General features: G+C 44.0%; 1 protein-coding gene across 1 annotated transcript in view; it reads right to left on the bottom strand.

The window, feature by feature from the left end:
- LOC126285145 (uncharacterized) overlaps positions 1-18,242 on the bottom strand; it is a 47,172-nt gene extending 28,930 nt beyond the window's left edge. Inside the window, exon 1 of the mRNA XM_049984461.1 lies at positions 18,165-18,242. Within this exon, the coding sequence (XP_049840418.1) occupies positions 18,165-18,242 (78 nt within the window). The remainder of the gene's footprint in view (positions 1-18,164) is intronic.
- Between the last annotated feature and the right edge of the window lie 425 nt (positions 18,243-18,667).

Genomic DNA, 18,667 nt, shown 5'->3' with positions numbered 1-18,667 from the left:
TTTGTATTATCAATTATTATGTCCAGTTTCGTTCTAGACGGCTGCTGGTCATCAGTGGTGTCTGTTCTTTCGGACATGTCCGAAAGAACAGACACCATATCCAAACAAGTATATTGATGCTGAAGGCTGACACATATGACTCCACACTTTGTTTGAATGTTGTTACTTTTGATGTTCCAATGATGGGCTGTGCCTGAAACTCGTCGGTAAATAAGGATCGAAGAACAGGGAGTGAGCAGTTCTGCTCAGCAGCGGCGTGAGACGATTCAAATTTACGTCGTGCTTGCAGACCTTATGAGCAACTTCTCGCACCTTAAGTTAGTGATGAAGCTATCTATCAAAGACAAAGACAAGGGTAATTAATATGTGAGACGGTATAGCAGGGGTCTTCGAACTGATTGTCGCTTATTTTGTTCTCTACTTCATCATATTCCTCCTCATCAGTTCATGGAATTCGTGTGATTGTGCCTTTCCTTTCAGTGTTATTGTGCGTTAAATTTACGGCAGCGCTCATCTCGAAGAAAAAAACATTGGGTTTCCCTCTTCAAGTGAAACTCTTGAAATAATTAATTCAGTAACGGTGACTTCATAACTAAAAGGTGTGGTATGTATCCTCACCGAGCGAGGCAGTGCAGCGGTGACCAGACTGAACACGAAATCAGAACTACAACGGTTCAATGTCTCTTCCGGCCAACCAGACTTAGGTTCTCCGTAAATTCTTAAATGACTCCAGGCAAATGCCAGGACGGATCCTTTGAAATGGGCACGGCAGATTTCCTTCTCCATGCTTTCGTAATCTGAGGTTGTGCTCCATGTTTAATGACCACACTGTCGACGGGGCGTTCATCTAATATTCCTTCTTTCTTTCCTACCTACCTACCTACCTACCTACCTACCTACCTACCTACCTTTCCTGTCTAAAACATAGCCTGAGTACAGAAAAACCAGGAAACAAAGTGACCATTATTAAATTAAGAACAAAATATATTTGGAGTTATTAATGACTCGAATTTACGTGGGTGTTCAATATGTATAGAACACTACCCCTGCTACTGTTATACCATATATTCAGAGGCAGGGGACAGTACGTGTAATGAAACTATGTTGTTAAATCTATTGTGGCATTTAGAAGCAGTGCAATGTTACCGTCTGAAAGAAATTTTGTTGTTTTGACCGTGATGTGCCCAAAGGAGGTTGCCTATTGGACATAGTCAGAATTACGTAATTATAAAACAAGTAACAGATAATATTTTACCTGTTTAAACTGTTCAAATGATAAAGGAAAACGGTTTTCCAGGTTAATTAGGCATAAGATATGTAACATTCCTATTCAAAAATAGATTTAAGTAATTTCAGTGGATAGACACAGCCTATACTTTACCACAAGAGAGTATAGTGAACCCAGTCACAGTCAAATGTTAACGTTAGAGTGCTGACAGTTATAGCAGAACAGACCTATTTGCATAAGCATAACATATAATGACACACACTTTTGTTTTCAAGGCTTGGTCAAACTGAACGGTTTCAATAATATTACTATTAAAGTGCACTTAAGAATTATAAATTGGGCATAGCTTTAGTATCACTTTTCAAACACTTTCCTGTCTGACATGAGATGTGAGTAAAGTCCACTGCAAAATAATAAATTGGGCATAGGTTATGTCTGTCTTTTACCAATTACTTTTCTAACTGACATGGGAGTAAAAAAGTATGCACTAGCAAACTATTTCTCACTGTCCTCTGAATAAAAGAAGTTACTGTTTTCATAGATAGTGGTCTTTCTGTTAGTTGTTATGTATCATGAACAAAATGCACTTTCAATACACAAGAAAAACAAGCACTTAGCAAGTATGAGTATATAACTTTCCACAGTTGCAGTTCTCAGCTTTTACTGCAGTGAGACAGAAAATTGACATATTTGTAAGATACTAACTCACCTTTTGCCATTTACAACAGCCAGCACAATGATCATTGACTAAGAATAACGTTATAAGCCTCAGTTTCAAGAACTTTTAGTTTTGAAACTGACCGTAAATTGTTTTAATGAATGTTTGAACTACTCTACTGCTTTGTATTCAATTATGTGTTTTAGTCTTTGGAAAGCAGTTCCGATTGCAAGCTTACTTTCGACAGACATGATTTACTTTAGCATACTCTTTTGCCACATTGACTTTAACTTTCATTTTACTATATTCAAGATGCATAAATCAGTAAAACACTGGACTTCAATATTTTCTCGATAAGGACACTCGATAAGCAATTTAGCACGGGAAGGATCCTAAGTCGATATGTGGCAGAGGATAAATCAACGTAAGTTTTCATAGATGGTCTTTTTGTTTAACTTATAACTGAAAACAAATAAATCACCCGCATGAGCTGATCCTTCACTGTACATTTCTACGATTCTTCTATTCCGTTATAGTGATTGCGCAATATGCAATATGGTGGCGAGTTCATGTTGGTAGGTGGATTTGCAGTTAGAAATGCTCCAGTCTGTCATTTCTTGGTGGCGATGATAGATACCATTTCCAGAATAGTCCCAGCTATTGATCCATCCATCCGAGGCTTTGGCACATTGGAAAACGGCAGGAAAAGCCTTTCTCGGCACCAGCACAATACACAATTTGTACATGAGCAGCTGGCGGGTAGATAGCTCGTCCCAGCTCTTGTCCCACCTCTTCCTTCATGCCAACCACATTTTGCGCGCGCTGCATAATTCTGTTCCCGAGTGGAACTCCTTTTCACCTTACAATTAAAAAAAATCCTAAGTGAGGATCAGCAATTACATAACAGCAACCAAACATATTAAATAAAACGGAACATCTGTACATATTGACATTTCTAAAAAAAATTATTCACCCGAATTCCAAATAAATACAGTAAGTTTTGTCTCCCTCCAAATGGGGCAAAGTGTTTAACTAATAAAGACAATACATTGTATATATTTTTACCAGGACATCAAAGTTTTTACAAAGAAAAAAAGTAAAATCTCTTATGGTATCGAATTAATCGTACAATAATTACAGAACTCAACGATGGAATGTTGAACAAAACAAAGCAAAATAAATCAGCAGAGCATTAGAAGTATGGTGTTACAAGTGATGCATCACATTTTTATTGGCTAGTTTCGGTTGAAAAATACAAAATGTGTTGTGGGACATCCTGGATTATTCCTATACAGCCCCTATAATTTCATGACGTTTCGATAGGTAGCGGCGATATAAGTAGCCTTCAAAATGGCGTCTGTAGCAGAGGTGCATTTATTCTAAGCAGAGAAGTGTCACTGAGTTCATTTTGTATTGTCCGTGCTTGCTCGAAATGGGAAGAGGAATTACGCCTTATGCAACACCTTTTGTCTGTTTTGTTTAACACGACATCTTTCAGCACATTTTGTGCCATCTGCAGAAGAATATTGTTTTCGTTTTCTAACAGTTTGAAAACAAAAAATAAAAAATAAACTCACCGAAGATCGTCCATGGTACAAAAAACGGGTCAGACACTGTTGTAGAAACAACGAAAAATATGCCAAATTTAACCGGGCATAAAGTCTCAAAGATTGGCGATCTTTCACAGAAGCTCGAAATTTATCCTGGACTTCAATGTGCTGAAACATGTCTGGGTGAAACAAAACAGAAAGTCTTGCATAAGGAGGAATTTCTCTTCCCGTCATTGAGTTGCTTTTGCAAAAAGTCAGGTCATCGCAGATATTAACAGGAGCTTCCAGAATGTCTACGGACACCTGGCAGTGGACAAAAGGACTGTTAGTTGTTGGGAGAGGCGTGTGTCATCGTCGTCTCGCAAACTTGTCCGATCTCATGCGTGTAGGCAGGTCAAACACAACCGTAACCCGTGCAATGTTGGAACGTGTGGATACTCTCGTTAGAGGTAATGCACAGATCACAATCAAACAACTCGCTGCTCAACTGGACGTCTCTGTTGGTATCGCTGACACATCTGTCCACCATTTGGGGTACTCAAAGGTGTGTGTCCACTGGAGCAAAGACGGGTCATCTGCACTGAATTGCTTGCGCCTTACGAGCCTGATCGTTACAATTTTTTATCGGACATCGTAACAGGCGATGAAACATGGGCTCATCGCTTCGGACTGGAAAAAAATGGCAATCCAAGGAGTGGCGACACGCCCTCCGAAGATAAAGTTAGAACATGCACACTCAGCCGCTTAAGTCAAGGTCCTACGGGACTAAAGGGGCTATTTTGTTTGATGTCCTCCCTTATGGTAGTGTACAGTGCCACCATCAGGAAACTGAAGAAACGACCAGCACGTTCGTCCCCACAAAAATGTACACGAACTACTTCGTGACCTTTTTGGAAACTTGAAAGGTCTATGGGACCGAACTGCTGAGGTCATCGCTCCCTATGCTTACGCACTGCTTTGGAAGGACTCGAACTTCCGACGGGGGGAGCCGCGCGAACCGTGACAAGACGACCAAGGCCGCACGGCTACCTCGCGCGGCAAATTGTGCTCTTCATGACAATGCAAGGCCTCACACAAATCTGTAGACTCGAAAGGAACTCAAAAAGCTTCATTGGACTGTTCTTCCGTCTTCCACCTTCCATCTTCAATCTGTCTGACCCAGTAAATAATGCACTCCGCTCGAAGCAGTACATGGCTGAGCATCAAAACGGATACAAGATAAGTGAACACGGGATTTCGTAGCGAGAGTGAATACTGTAACCCCCAAATCCTCCAAAAATAAACGAAAATATGCCTATTCAAAAGACCAGATAAAAATTAACATTTCGCCTTCCTGACATACAATCTCCAATCCTTCCAAATTAGCAGAGTAAGTGTAGACCAGGTGCGGCAGTAATTGAGAGATTTATACAAAATAAAGTAACAAAATACGGAGCTTATCGTCCATGGTACTGAAAACGGGTCAGACACTGTTGCAGAAACAACAAAAAATATGCCAAATTTAACCGGGCATAAAATATCAAAGATTGGCGATCTATCACAGAAGCTCGAAATTTATCCCGGACTTAAATGCCAGATTCTTGTAATAGTTTTCACAACGAAACTTTGTCTCGAAACCTCGCAGAAAATCCAAAAGGATTCTGGTCGTATGTGAAGAATGCTAGTGTCAAGGTACAATCAGCGCCTTCTCTGCGCGATTGCAATGGAAATACTATCGACGACAGTGCTACCAAAGTACAGTTACTAAACACAGCCGTCCGAAGTTACTCCACCAGAAAAGACGAAGTAAATATTGCACAATAAGATAAAAAAAAGTCAAATAGCTCTGACCACTATGGGGCTTAACTTCTACGGTCATCAGTCCCACAGAACTTAGAACTACTTAAACCTAATTAACCTACAGACATCACACACATCCATGCCCGAGGTAGGATTCGAAACCGCGACCATAGCGGTCGCGCGGTTCCAGACTGTAGCGCCTAGAATCAAGATCAGCTGCCAACATGAGTATCGTAGAAATAGATATCCTCGGAGTAGTGAAGCAACTTATATCACTTAACAAAAGGAAGTCTTCCGCTGAAGAATGGATTAGTTAGATTTCTTTCAGAGTGTACTGACACACTAGCGCCATACTTAACAACCATGTACAACCGTTCTTTCGACGAAAGATGTGTAGCCAAAGACTGGAAAATTGCACAGGTCACATAAATATTCAAGAAAGGTAGCAGGAGTAATCCACTGAATTACAAGCCCATATCATTAACGTCCATATGCGGCAGGATTTTGGAACATACATTGTGTTCGAACATTATGAATTACCTCTAAGAAAACGGTCTATCGACACAAAGCCAACACCAATTTAGAAAACATCGTTCTTGTGAAACACGACTGGCATTTTACTCAAACGAGTGATATTGACAAGGGATTTCAAATTGATTCCTTAGTTCCAGAAGGCTTTTGACACTGCACCACAAAAGCGACTCGTAGTGAAGTTGCGTGCTTATAGAATATCGTCTCAGTTATTCAACTGGATTTGTTATTTACTGTCAGAGAGGTCACAGTTCGTAGTAATGGACGGAAAGTCATCGAGTAAAACTTAGAAGTGACTTCTGGCGTTCCCCAAGGTAGTGTTGCTGGCCCCCTCGCTGTTCATCTATATAAACGATTTAGAAGACAATCTGAGCAGCCACCTTAACGTTGTTTATAGACTAGTAATGACTTCAGAGGGTCAAAACAAAATGCAGACAATTTAGAAAAAATATCTGTATGGTGCGAAAATTGGCACTTGACCCTACATAACGAAAAGTGTGAAGTCATCCACATGAGCACTGAAAGGAATTTGTTAAACTTAGATTACACTATAAGTCAGTCAAATTTAAAGGCCAATAAATTCAACTAAATACTAGGAATTACAATTATGAACAACAATTGAAAGGTACACACAAAAAATATTCTGGGGAAGGCTAGCCAAAGATTTCGTTTTATTGGCAAGACATTTAGAAAATGTCACACATCTACCCCCCCTCCCCCCTCCCCCCCTCCCCCTCTTAAACCATGGACCTTGCCGATGGTGGCGAGGCTTGCGTGCCTCAGCGATACAGATGGCCGTACCGTAGGTGCAACCACAACGGAGGGTTATCTGTTGAAAGGCCAGACAAACATGTGGTTCCTAGAGAGGGGCAACAGCCTTTTCAGTAGTTGCAGGGGCAACAGCCTAGATGATTGACTGATATGGCCTTGTAACATTAACCAAAACGTCCTTGAAGTGCTGGGGTAATGCGAACGGCTGAAAGCAAAGGGAAACTACAGCCGTCATTTTTCCCGAGGACATGCAGCTTTACTGTATGATTAAATGATGATGGCGTCCTCTTGGGTAAAATATTCCGGAGGTAAAAAAGTCCCCCATTCGTATCACCGGGCGGGGATTACTCAAGAGGACGTCTTATCAGGAGAAAGAAAACTGGCGTTCTACGGATCGGAGCGTGGAATGTCATACTCCTTGATCGGGTAAGTACATTAGATAATTTAAAAATGGAAATTGATAGGTTAAAGTTAGATATAGTGGGAATTAGTGAAGTTCGGGGGCAGGTGGAACAAGGCTTTTGATCAGGTGAGTACAGGGTTATAAATACAAAATAAAATAGGTTTAATACAGGAGCAGGTTTAATAATGAATAAAAAAATTGGAGTGTGGGTAAGCTACTACAAACAGCATAGTGAACGCATTATTGTGGCCAAGATAGACACGAAGCCCACGCCTACTACAGTAGTACAAGTTTATATGCCAACTAGCTCTGCAGATGATGAAGAAATTGATGAAATGTGTGATGAGATGAAAGAAACTACTCAGGTAGTGAAGGGAGACGAAAATTTAATAGTCATGGCTGACTTGAATTCGAGAGCAGGAACAAGGGAAAAAAAGGAATCATAGTAGGTGAATATGGATTGGGAGTAAGAAATGAAAGAGGAAGCCGTCTGGTAGAATTTTGCACAGAGCATGACTTAATCATAGCTAACACGTGCTTCAAGAATCATAAAAGAAGGTTGTACTCAAGGAAGAATCCTGGAGATACTAGAAGGTATCAGATAGATTATATAATGGTAAGACATAGATTTAGTAAACAGGTTTCAAATCGTAAGACATTTCCAGGGGCAGATGTGGACTCTGACCACAATCTATTGGTTATGAACTGTAGATTAAAACTGAAGAAACTGCAAAAAAGTAGGAATTTAAGGAGATGGGAGATGGATAAACTGACTAAACCAGAGGTTGTACGGAGTTTCAGGGAGAGCATAAGGGAACAATTGTCACGAATGGTGCAAAGAAATACAGCAGAAGAAGAATGGGTTGCTTTGAGGTAGTGAAGGCAGCAGAGGATCATGTAGGTAAAAAGACGAGGGCTAGTAGAAATCCTTGGGTAACAGAAGAAATATTGAATTTAATTGATGAAAGGAGAAAATATAAAAATGCAGTAAACTAAGCAGGCAAAAAGGAATACAAACGACTCAAAAACGAGATCGACAAGAAGCGCAAAATGGCTAAGCAGGGATGGCTAGAGGGCAAATGTAAGGATGTAGAGGCTTATCTCACTAGGGGTAAGATAGATACTGCCTACAGGAAAATTAGAGAGACCTTTGGAGAAAGGAGAACCACTTGCATGAATATCTAGAGCTCAGATGGAAACCCAATTCTAAGCAAAGAAGGGAAAGCAGAAAGGTGGAAGGAGTATATAGAGGGTCTATACAAGGGCGATGTACTTGAGGACAATATTATGGAAATGGAAGAGGATGTAGATGAAGACGAAATGGGAGATGAGATACTGCGTGAAGAGTTCGACAGAGCACTGAAAGACCTGAGTCGAAACAAGGCCCCCAGAGTAGACAACATCCCATTAGAACTACTGACTTGGGAGAGCCAGTCACGACAAAACTCTACCAGCTGGTGAGCAAGATGTGAGAGACATGCGAAATACCCTCAGACTTCAAGAAGAATATAATAATTCCAATCCCAAAGAAAGCAGGTGTTGACAGACGTGAAAATTGCCTATCTATCAGTTTAATAAGTAACAGCTCAAAATACTAACACGAATTCCTTACAGACGAATGGAAAAACTTGTAGAAGCCGACCTCGGGGAAGATCAGTCTGGATTCCGTAGAAATATTGGAACACGTGAGGCAATACTGACCCTCCGGCATGTCTTAGAAGAAAGATTAAGGAAAGGCAAACCTACTTTTCTACCAATTGTAGACTTAGAGAAAGCTTTTGGCAGTGTTAACTGGAATACTCTCTCTCAAATTCTGAAGGTGGCAGGGGTAAAATACAGGGAGCGAAAAGCTGTTTACAATTTGTACAGAAACCAGATGGCAGTTATAAGAGTCGAGGGGCATCAAAGGGAAGCAGTGGTTGGGAAAGGAGTGAGACAGGGTTGTAGCCTCTCCCCGATGTTATTCAATCTGTATATTGAGCAAGCAGTAAAGGAAACAAAAGAAAATTTTGGAGTAGGTATTAAAATTCATGGAGAAGTAAAAACTTTGAGGTTCGCCGATGACATTGTAATTCTGTCAGAGACGGCAAAGGACTTGGAAGAGCAGTTGAACGGAATGGACAGTGTCTTGAAAGGAGGATATAAGATGAACATCAACAAAAGCAAAACGAGGATAATGGAATGTAGTCGAATTAAATCGGGTGATGCTGAGGGAATTAGATTAGGAAATGAGATACTTAAAGTAGTAAAGGAGTTTTTCTATTTAGGAAGTAAAATAACTAATGATGGTCGAAGTCGAGAGGATATAAAATGTAGAATGGCAAGGGCAAGGAAAGCGTTTCTGAAGAAGAGAAATTTGTTAACATCGAATATAGATTTATGTATCAGGAAGTCGTTTCTGAAAGTATTTGTATGGAGTAGCCATGTATGGAAGTGAAACATGGACGATAACTAGTTTGGACAAGAAGAGAATAGAAGCTTTCGAAATGTGGTGCTACAGAAGAATGCTGAAGATAAGATGGATAGATCACGTAACTAATGAGGAGGTATTGAATAGGATTGGGGAGAAGAGAAGTTTGTGGCACAACTTGACAATAAGAAGGGATCGGTTGGTGGGACATGTTTTGAGGCATCAAGGGATCACAAATTTACCATTGGAGGGCAGCGTGGAGGGTAAAAATCGTAGAGGGAGACCAGAGATGAATACACTAAGCAGATTCAGAAGGATGTAGGTTGCAGTAGGTACTCGGAGATGAAGCTTGCACAGGATAGAGTAGCGTGGAGAGCTGCATCAAACCAGTCTCAGGACTGAAGACAACAACAACAACAACAACAACAACAACAACACATCTACTATAAAGACTACCTACGCTACGCTTGTGAAACTTCCTGGCAGATTAAAACTGTGTGCCGGACCGAGACTCGCCCGTGAAAGGCAAGAGCCCCTAGTTCAAGTGCTCTACGAACTAAGCTACCCAAGCACGACTCACGACTCTTTCTGAGAATTTTACTTGCGCCAGTACCTCGTGTCCTTCATTCCAAACTTCACAGAAGTTCTCCTGCGAAACTCGGTCTGGCACACACTTCTAATCTGCCAGGAAGTTTTAAAATCAGCTCACACTCCGCTGCAGAGTGAAAATTTCTTTCTGGAAATATCCCCCAGGCTGTGGCTAAGGCCATGTCTCCGCAATATCCTTTCTTCGAGTAGTGCTAGTCATGCAAGTTTCGCAGAACTTCTGTGAAGTTTGGAAGGCAGGAGACGAGGTACTGGCAGGCGTAAAGCTGTGAGGACGGGTCGTGCGTCGTGCTTGGGTAGCTCAGATGGACAGTCTGCGTTCGGCAGGGCAGCGGTGCGCACCGCGCTCGGCCGCCCACGCCGCTGCGCGCGCGGAGTGTTTTGTTTACTTCTTCGTCACAGCGCTTCTGAGTCGAACAAGCTCTAATGGCCAACTCTTACAGGAAGAACACTCTTAAGTTCACCTTCTCAAATGAATACGCACGACCCACAGCACTGGCCGTCGAACGCTTCCTACGCGAAGACGTGAATATCCCCCGTGACGAACTTATCGGCATACGCCTATCGATCATTAGCAGCGTCGTTTATGTTAAGATGACTTCCGACGCTTGCAACAAGATTATTCAAAGACGCGACGTGGACTAAAATTTCGGCACTCCGACGAAACGTCGGGCCTGTGATGTCAACCATGCAGGAATTGGCCTTCGGACGATCCGTGTATTCGAACTGCCTTTCGAGGTGAATGAAGATGAAGTCATCGCGGCGCTAAGCCCGTTCGGAAAAGTCAAGAGCCACGGGCACAGTTTACGACGTATCTGGTGCTTAATGATGCGAGACAAGTCCGAATCGATCTCAAATGGCACGTTCCATCGTACATTTCTATCGGCGGCTGCAGAGCGGTGGTCATTTACGACGGACAACCTCGAACATGTTCCGGTTGTGGCAAAGAAGGCCACGTCCGTAATGAATGCCTGCAACGCCGCATCACGCAACTAAGGCACGACGATACGAACACCGACAGAACCACAACTACCCTTTCAGTCACCTACGCAGCGACACTGCACGTCCAGCCCTCACAAGACGCCGTTTATGAGCGTCTCTCTGGTCCGATACACCCGGAGGCGTCCCAGCACCTTGACACCGGCGATGCCGCAACATGTCCAACAGCCGGACACACCCACGCTATAAGATCACGAGGATACCAATGAGAGTGTTCTGGAGAATGAAGACCGCATCATAGCACCCACGGCTTTTGTACCGGAACGACGTGAATCTCTTCCTCCCTCAGACACCGAAACTCATTGCCGAAAGCAGAAGTCGCCCAAACGACGAAAAAACGCCGCAAGACATCAGAATCGACCATTGAGACCCCTCCCCAGGACGCAGAAATGGCACATCACTCTGACGGAGAACACGATCACACTTTCTCCTCTGCCACGGAGACGCGTCATCCGCAAGACGGTGAACCATCCAACAGAGATCGTGCGCAAGCCCCGCGCCCAGAAGCCATGGAACATAGCACGCCTGTTGTCACCGACGCGATTGAGCCGACTCGGCCGGCGCTGCCACCTCTCGCCGATGTCAAACCTGTCGGACATTTTTCATGGGCAGATGGCACGGATATCCCACCTCCATCTGATGCTGAAATGAGATCTGTTCCTCTGTTGGACCAACACTAAAATGGGGGAAGTTTCTACTGCGACTCCTACGATTTCTATGGACTTCCAGCATCCTCCACGACAATCTTCACCAGCTACGAACCTATCGGAAGCACGGATCTCCCATCAGGCGTACCGAATAGCTACTATCAATACTAATCATATCGGCTCCCACGTTAAACTTCAACTGCTCCGTGACACGCTAAGAGTAGCGTACATCGACATCGCCCTGTTACAAGAACTGAGGACAGCAACTTGGACTGGGTGTTATGGATATGAGACGTACGCCGCCCCTGCAGCTATGGAACACACAGGCGCAGCCATCCTCCTACGAGAAGGGATTGCAGTTGCCGATGTCGCATACCTCCCAACGGCGCGAGGGGTGGCCGTTACAGTTGAAGGACTCAAAATCATAAATCTCTTCTCCCCATCGGGCACTGATAAACGGAGGGATCGCTCCCAGTTCTACGCAGAAGATATCATGCCTTTATTCCTCGGCCGATACGATCATCTCATCGTAGGTGGAGATTTCAACTGTGTTCTCGAGCGCACAGAAAAATAACCCCATTTCACCACATGTCCGGAACTTCGCTTCCTCATCCGCCGCCTTCGTCTCGTCGACACTTGGCGAGTGGTACACGGCGACCGCCCGGGGAATACACACATCACGAGCCACTCCGCCAGCCGACTTGACAGAATATACATCTCTGACGCTCTAAAATCAGCTCTCCTCGACGCGGAACGTTGGCCGTCTGCCTTTTCGGATCATGACATCTAAATCTGTACCATGAACCTATGTCGACAATCTATATGGCGCAGTGCGTAACCTTGGAAACTCAATGTCACGCTACTGCGGAACCCTGAATGTCGACAACAGGTCACCGACACGTGGCACACCTGTGTTCAACGCATTATGCGTTACGAGACCACACTGCAATGGTGGTTGCTGTGCGCCAAACCGGTTATCCGACACACATTGACACACTATGGCAGAGCCAAAGCCAGGTGGAATCACCACACAACTGATTTTTACTATAGCGCTCTACGTGAACTCATGGATCATCCTCCAACCCCGGATCGTCTAAAAGCAGCTCAACGCAAAGGCAAACATTTTAACCTTGACCAGATGCCGTCTAGAGGGAGCCATTGTAAGACCACACAGCCAAGATAGGGTTAACGGTGAAGAACCTTCAATGCATCATATTGTTCAAAATGTTCGTCGACGCCGACAGGCTTTAATGAAAACTTAAGACCTACGTGATGGACGACGGCTGACTTCGCAAGCTACCATTGAGGATGCATTCACAACGTACTATATACTTTTCTATCAAGAAGTGCCTGCCGATGAAGAGGACATTGCTGAGGTTGCCCAGGAGATACTTGGTACTCTAAACGCAGCAGCTGCATCCCTTCTAACTTCTGAAGTGACCACCGACGGCGTCCAAGGCGCTGTGGTCAAAGGGTCTCTGAATCGATGTCCCGGCCCGAATGGTTTACCCCTCGAATGTTACAGAACCTTCCAAGATTTGATGATGCCACGATGGAGGGACACGTACTGGGAACTTTTGTCCGGCGCGGCGAACTCGCCACCAATGTTCATGGAAGGCTTACTTGTACCAGTCCCGAAACCAGCAGGAGGAACACGACTTGACAGTTGTCGTCCGATAACGTTACTCAATTCCGACTTCAAGATTTTCACACGCCTTCTAGCAGTGCGACTCAAACATGTCTTACGAGACATTGTTTCCCACGAACAAACATCCTTAGGAGGCCATCATAATTTTACAGACAGCCCTCAGTGAATATCGAGATGTGATCGCTGTGGCAACACACTCGTGACTGCCAGGCGCTTTAATCTCCATCGACTTCAAACAAGCGTTTGTCCGCGTCAATCATGCATTCCTCAACGCAGTGATGGACCGAATAGCAATTCTGCCGACGTTCACGCAAATGATTATGCGGCTCCTTCGTGGAGCAACGTTCAGACTCCTCGTCAACGGCAGACTTACAGAACCTATACGGATTGAACGCTCAGTACGGCAGGGTTGCCCTTTGTCAACGGTGCTTTATGTCATTGCGATGGAACTACTCATTTGCGGATTACGGCGACGTTTGACAGGTATTCCACTCCGGGATCATATGTTCCGCTGGCGAGCTTACGCGGACGACTTGGCTCTCGTCGCCGTTCAGCGGCCGACGTACAAGCTGTGATGTGGTGGATTACCCGTTACAGTGCAGGGGCAAGGAGCGCTATGAACGTGGAAAAATCATGCGCCATGAAAATCGGCCGCGGCCTTCCCGCAGACAGCGTAGTCCCATTTCAACTGGTGGACACCCTTCGTTGTCTCGGATTAGTGTACACGCGAGACATTCGCCGCACTTGGGCCATCAATTTTCGGGCGCTACTGCAACGCATCCGGGCCAACATACAAAATCACATACTACGCCCGCTGAATATGTGCCAGAGAGTCACCTTCGTCAATACCCATCTGGCAGCCTGGATACCCCATATAGCGCAGATTCTGCCCATTACTGCGACAATGGCGGCCAGTTTACAGGCGGCTTTCGGCTGTTTTATTTGTTCTGGACACATCTTCAAAGTCCAGTATGAAGCTCTCACCTTACCGAAGCGGGACGGTGGCCTCGACCTGGTTAATGTGAGAGCCAGGACTACGGCACTTTACACCAATACTATGCTCCGGTTATGGAAAAGCCAAACTGCTAGTTTTACTGGAATGTTGACCACCGAGCTCGCACCTGTTTCGAGACGCCCACCGACGTTTCTGGCACACATCTCACCTCCGATGTCACGTATCGGTCGTTTGTTTTTGGAGTACAGCTACATATGCACCGAGCTCCCCAGGACCAGGAAGACGACTACACGCGACATCTATTGCCTTCTCCGAAAGTCTCCACCCCGCAATCCCGCCGAAACACATCACTCCCAGGTTTCATGGCCTACAGTTTGGAAAACGATCCACCAACCATATCACACCACTGACACCATCTCTATGTGGTACCTTCTCGTCAACGGCAAGTATACTACAAGACAGAAACTGCATCGCATCGCACTGGTGGACCTGTGCCTCAAGTACAATATCAAAGATACAGGTTTACATCGTTTTGAGTGTGGGACAGCAGCAGCGGTCTGGACCCTCGTACAGAAGATTGTGGCTTTCTACCTCCGAGTACCACCACATCATGTTTCTCCTACTATGATGATATATCCTGACACGACCTACTTTCCACCGGCTAAGTGGCACGCCGTCACATGGATCAGTGGCATGGCTGTCAACTACCTCTTCCGGGACGACATCGTCGATCCGGCGGACTTTTGGACACGCCTCCAAGTACATCACCACACCCTTCGCCGACATCGACACTTTCGCCACTTTCGCGAACTATTTACAGAGTATTTTCACCAACCCGCCTCAAAGCTGGAATCTCAACGAACCATGCCAGCCAAGAATGGACGATCCCACGCTCCCCTTTAATGTTCAATGATAGAATGCATTTTGTTCTGATGGCGCGCCAAAGTGGAGCATGGCGAGGAAAGTATTCCTATTTTATTTCACTTCTCTTTTCTCCTCCTCTTCTAAGTTTTTTTTCCTTACACATGTTTATCCTTTTCACGCATAGCTCTCTATCTGCAGCCTATTTGTTTTCTTTCTCCTGTGCTGCCCCCCCCAAAAAACATTACAAATAAAAAAATAAAAAAGGCCTTTGCGGAAATATAGATACCTTTCATGTTTTACATTTTCAAAGGATATTGTGTTATTTTATGAAGAACGTTGTCTTTTATTTTCATACACAAGAGGTTGTTATTTGTTTCCTCCTTACGTGTAATATATATATTTAAAAGAAAGTTGGTAAAAAATAAAGTGGCGTCAAATCGGAAAAAAGTTGGTAGAGCACTTGCCCGCGAAAGGCAAAGGTCCCGCGTTCGAGTTTCGATCAGACGCACAGTTTTAATCTGCCAGGATTTTCAAAATCAGCGCACACTCCACTGAAGAGTGAAAATTTCATTCTGAATACACTACACGTGTCTGTCTCCTTTTAGAATACTGCTGCACAGTACGGGATCCTTACCAGAGAGGATTAACGAAGTACGTCGAGAAAGCTCAAAGAAGGGCAGCACGTTTTGTATTATCGCGAACTAGGGGAGAGTGCCACTGAGATGATACAGGATTTGGGGTGGACATCGTTAAAGCTAAGGCGTTTTCTGCTGTGGCAGAATCTTCTCACGAAATTTGAATCACCAGTTTGCTCCTCCGAAAGCGAAAATATTTTGATGACGTCGACCTCCATAGGGAGAAACGATCACCATAATGAAACAAGGGATATCAGAGCTCGCACCGAAAGATATAGTTGTTCGTGTTTTCCGATCGCTGTAAGAGATTGGAACAATAGAGAATTATTGTGAAGGTGGTTCGGTTAATCCTCTTTCATGGTCTCAAATATGATTTGCAGTGTATCCATGTAGATGTAGACGGGGAGGTTACTGATGTAGCAACCATACAGATCCTCCCAGTAACGTGGTGTAAGGCATCGCATTGAAAGAAGACTATGCTGAAAAATACGGTTTTGTAGCCAAAAGACTGGCGAATAATTTGGTACATTAAAATCTTGACTAAAACAAATCTGCTTTCAGGAATAAAAGTGTTACATTACTCACTGAACGCCCTTCGTACTATCTGCTGCCAGTTGCTCAGTCATAGAGGATGTTAGTGGTATAAGTACAGATACTATTATAATTGGTGCATTAATATATACCCACTTCAGTGTGTTAGTTGTCTTTTCTATGCGTCTGTCTTTCCACAAACACGTTACATACTTCACTACCTCATGTTTTCTGCACAGTCATAACTGCAGCACTATGTGGTATAGACTAATCGTTTTGCATCCACATGTCGACCCTTGAACACATGATCTGCTGTCCAGGGCAAACACTGTCCTCAGTCACCAACAAAAAATATATCAAACTATACCCCCTAACACCCTCTATATGAAATGTAGTCACAGAAATACAACGTATCAAGCATTAGACATCTACAGAGACACAATTTTGTGGAACTAAAATCAACTTTACCTTATTTTCCTTTGGCAGAATTGCCGTCTGAACACTGTTATCAAATATTGAGTGTTTTGCAAAGTACAATAAACGTAAATCCATAATAGCCTTTTCGTGTGAAGCCATCCTCTCCTGCTTGGGAACTACGTGTTAGTGGAGTCTCTGGCACCTAGCGGTTAGCCTGAGAATTACGAACGTTCTTGCGAAGTACAGTGCATTCCGAGAACAAACAGTAATAGAATGGATATATCATATGTGGCATATCATATGTGGCATATCATATGTGGCATATCATATGTGGCATATCATATGTGGCATATCATATGTGACAGAAGGAACCACTAGAGGTTATTTACGAATGTTCCATCTCTCTAAAACTGACGCTGCGACGAAGTTCCTTTCCCAGTGCCAAAAACCTTTGTGTTGCCCGACAAACGCCACTCTCAGACGTTTGGCTACATAAAGTTAAGCAGAACGCATAAGCTCAAGTAATTTTTGCCTCACGCTTTAACCGGAGCAAGCGCGAAGTAACCCTAAGCGTATTCTCTTCGAGAAACCAAGGATCCTTTCTGTTTACCCAGGCATATCTTTTTTCATTAACGCTGTTTCCCGCCGTCTGAGATGAATGGCGCGCACGTGCTGTAAATGAAAATTTGCAAGGGTACTTCTCGCAGGGACGGCGAGAGTGCAGGTTTACCTTGAATGTACAGATGAGATGCAGAACGACTTATAAAGGAGAACGTATAGGGCCGGGCTAAGAGATCGACTTCCTCTGAAACTCATTGTGATACGCGATACTGATGAAACAAGTTTCCATAAGACGCATATTGACGTCGGATGGTTCAAATGGCTCTGAGCACTATGGGACTTAACATCTGAGGTCATGAGTCCTCTAGACTTGGAACTACTTAAATCTAACTAACCTAAAGACATCGCACACATCTATGCCCGCGGCAGGATTCGAACCTGCGACCGTAGCGGTCGCGAGGTTCCAGACTGAAGCGCCTAGAACCGCTCGGCCACGGCACCCGGCCTTGACGTAGGAACGCAGTATTTTGTGACTGATCTCGATGTGATACGTAAGTTAACTGTAATTAGGGAAATAGTCTATTACCTGATAATGCCGAAAATTCACTTGTTATAATCTTTATCGTACGTTTATTTCAGCATATTGTGGTCCACCTACGTTTATATAGAAGTGAAAACCTTTTGACTAAAGATACGCATATAAGTGGCCTCGTCAGTCTGACATAACTGTTAGTCTCCAGAGTAATAAATGAGGAAGTCGTTAGCTCTGACATTAAACCAGTATCACAGTTCAGTTTATTACATTGAAAGTGCACCATAGAACACCTGACAAAGATGGACAAATCGAAACTAATACCATGGCAGGACTGATTAAAGAAACAAGAACCCTCTCAGACACAACCACTTCACACAGCGTTTGAAGCCCTTTCTGGGGGTTTGTTTGATCGTCGGACCAGGCGGATTGTGCGTACGCTAGATTCACCAGATTTGGAGGACCGAGCTGCCTCCTCTCGGAGGCTCCCATCTGCTTGGCTGTAAACGAACACCATCCCGGCTTGTTCCCGACATGAATACCGGGCCATTCTGTAGCATCAGTCACACAGCTTGCAACACAAGGAACGTGGTCAGAGGAACTTCCATTCATCAGCGCCATTTACCACGGCGAAGACTTATTTCTGGATACATGTTCATAGGATCTTTTTTCCTATATTTCCAGTCAGGAAACCGAGCCTACAGTTTGCCGTTTTGATTTATGCTCACCCTGTATAATAACGAAATTAAACCGGAAAAAATTATACACCATCCACAGAAAAAGTTGCGAGACTTATTTTATTCCTGGCGTGTAATAGAAATTAGCACATTAACTAAGCTGGCAGATTGAATTAGCGACTGTAAAGAACAGATGTCCATTCAACTAGCCAGTGTTAACTAGTGGACGTGTGATCGTAATGTGTTAAGGTTTTTGTGTCACAAG

This window comes from Schistocerca gregaria, chromosome 8 (genome assembly GCF_023897955.1).
Source record: "Schistocerca gregaria isolate iqSchGreg1 chromosome 8, iqSchGreg1.2, whole genome shotgun sequence".
In the NCBI taxonomy this organism is placed as follows: domain Eukaryota; kingdom Metazoa; phylum Arthropoda; class Insecta; order Orthoptera; family Acrididae; genus Schistocerca; species Schistocerca gregaria.
Note: the sequence above shows the minus strand (reverse complement) of the source record. Positions and strands in the feature narration are given on the sequence as shown.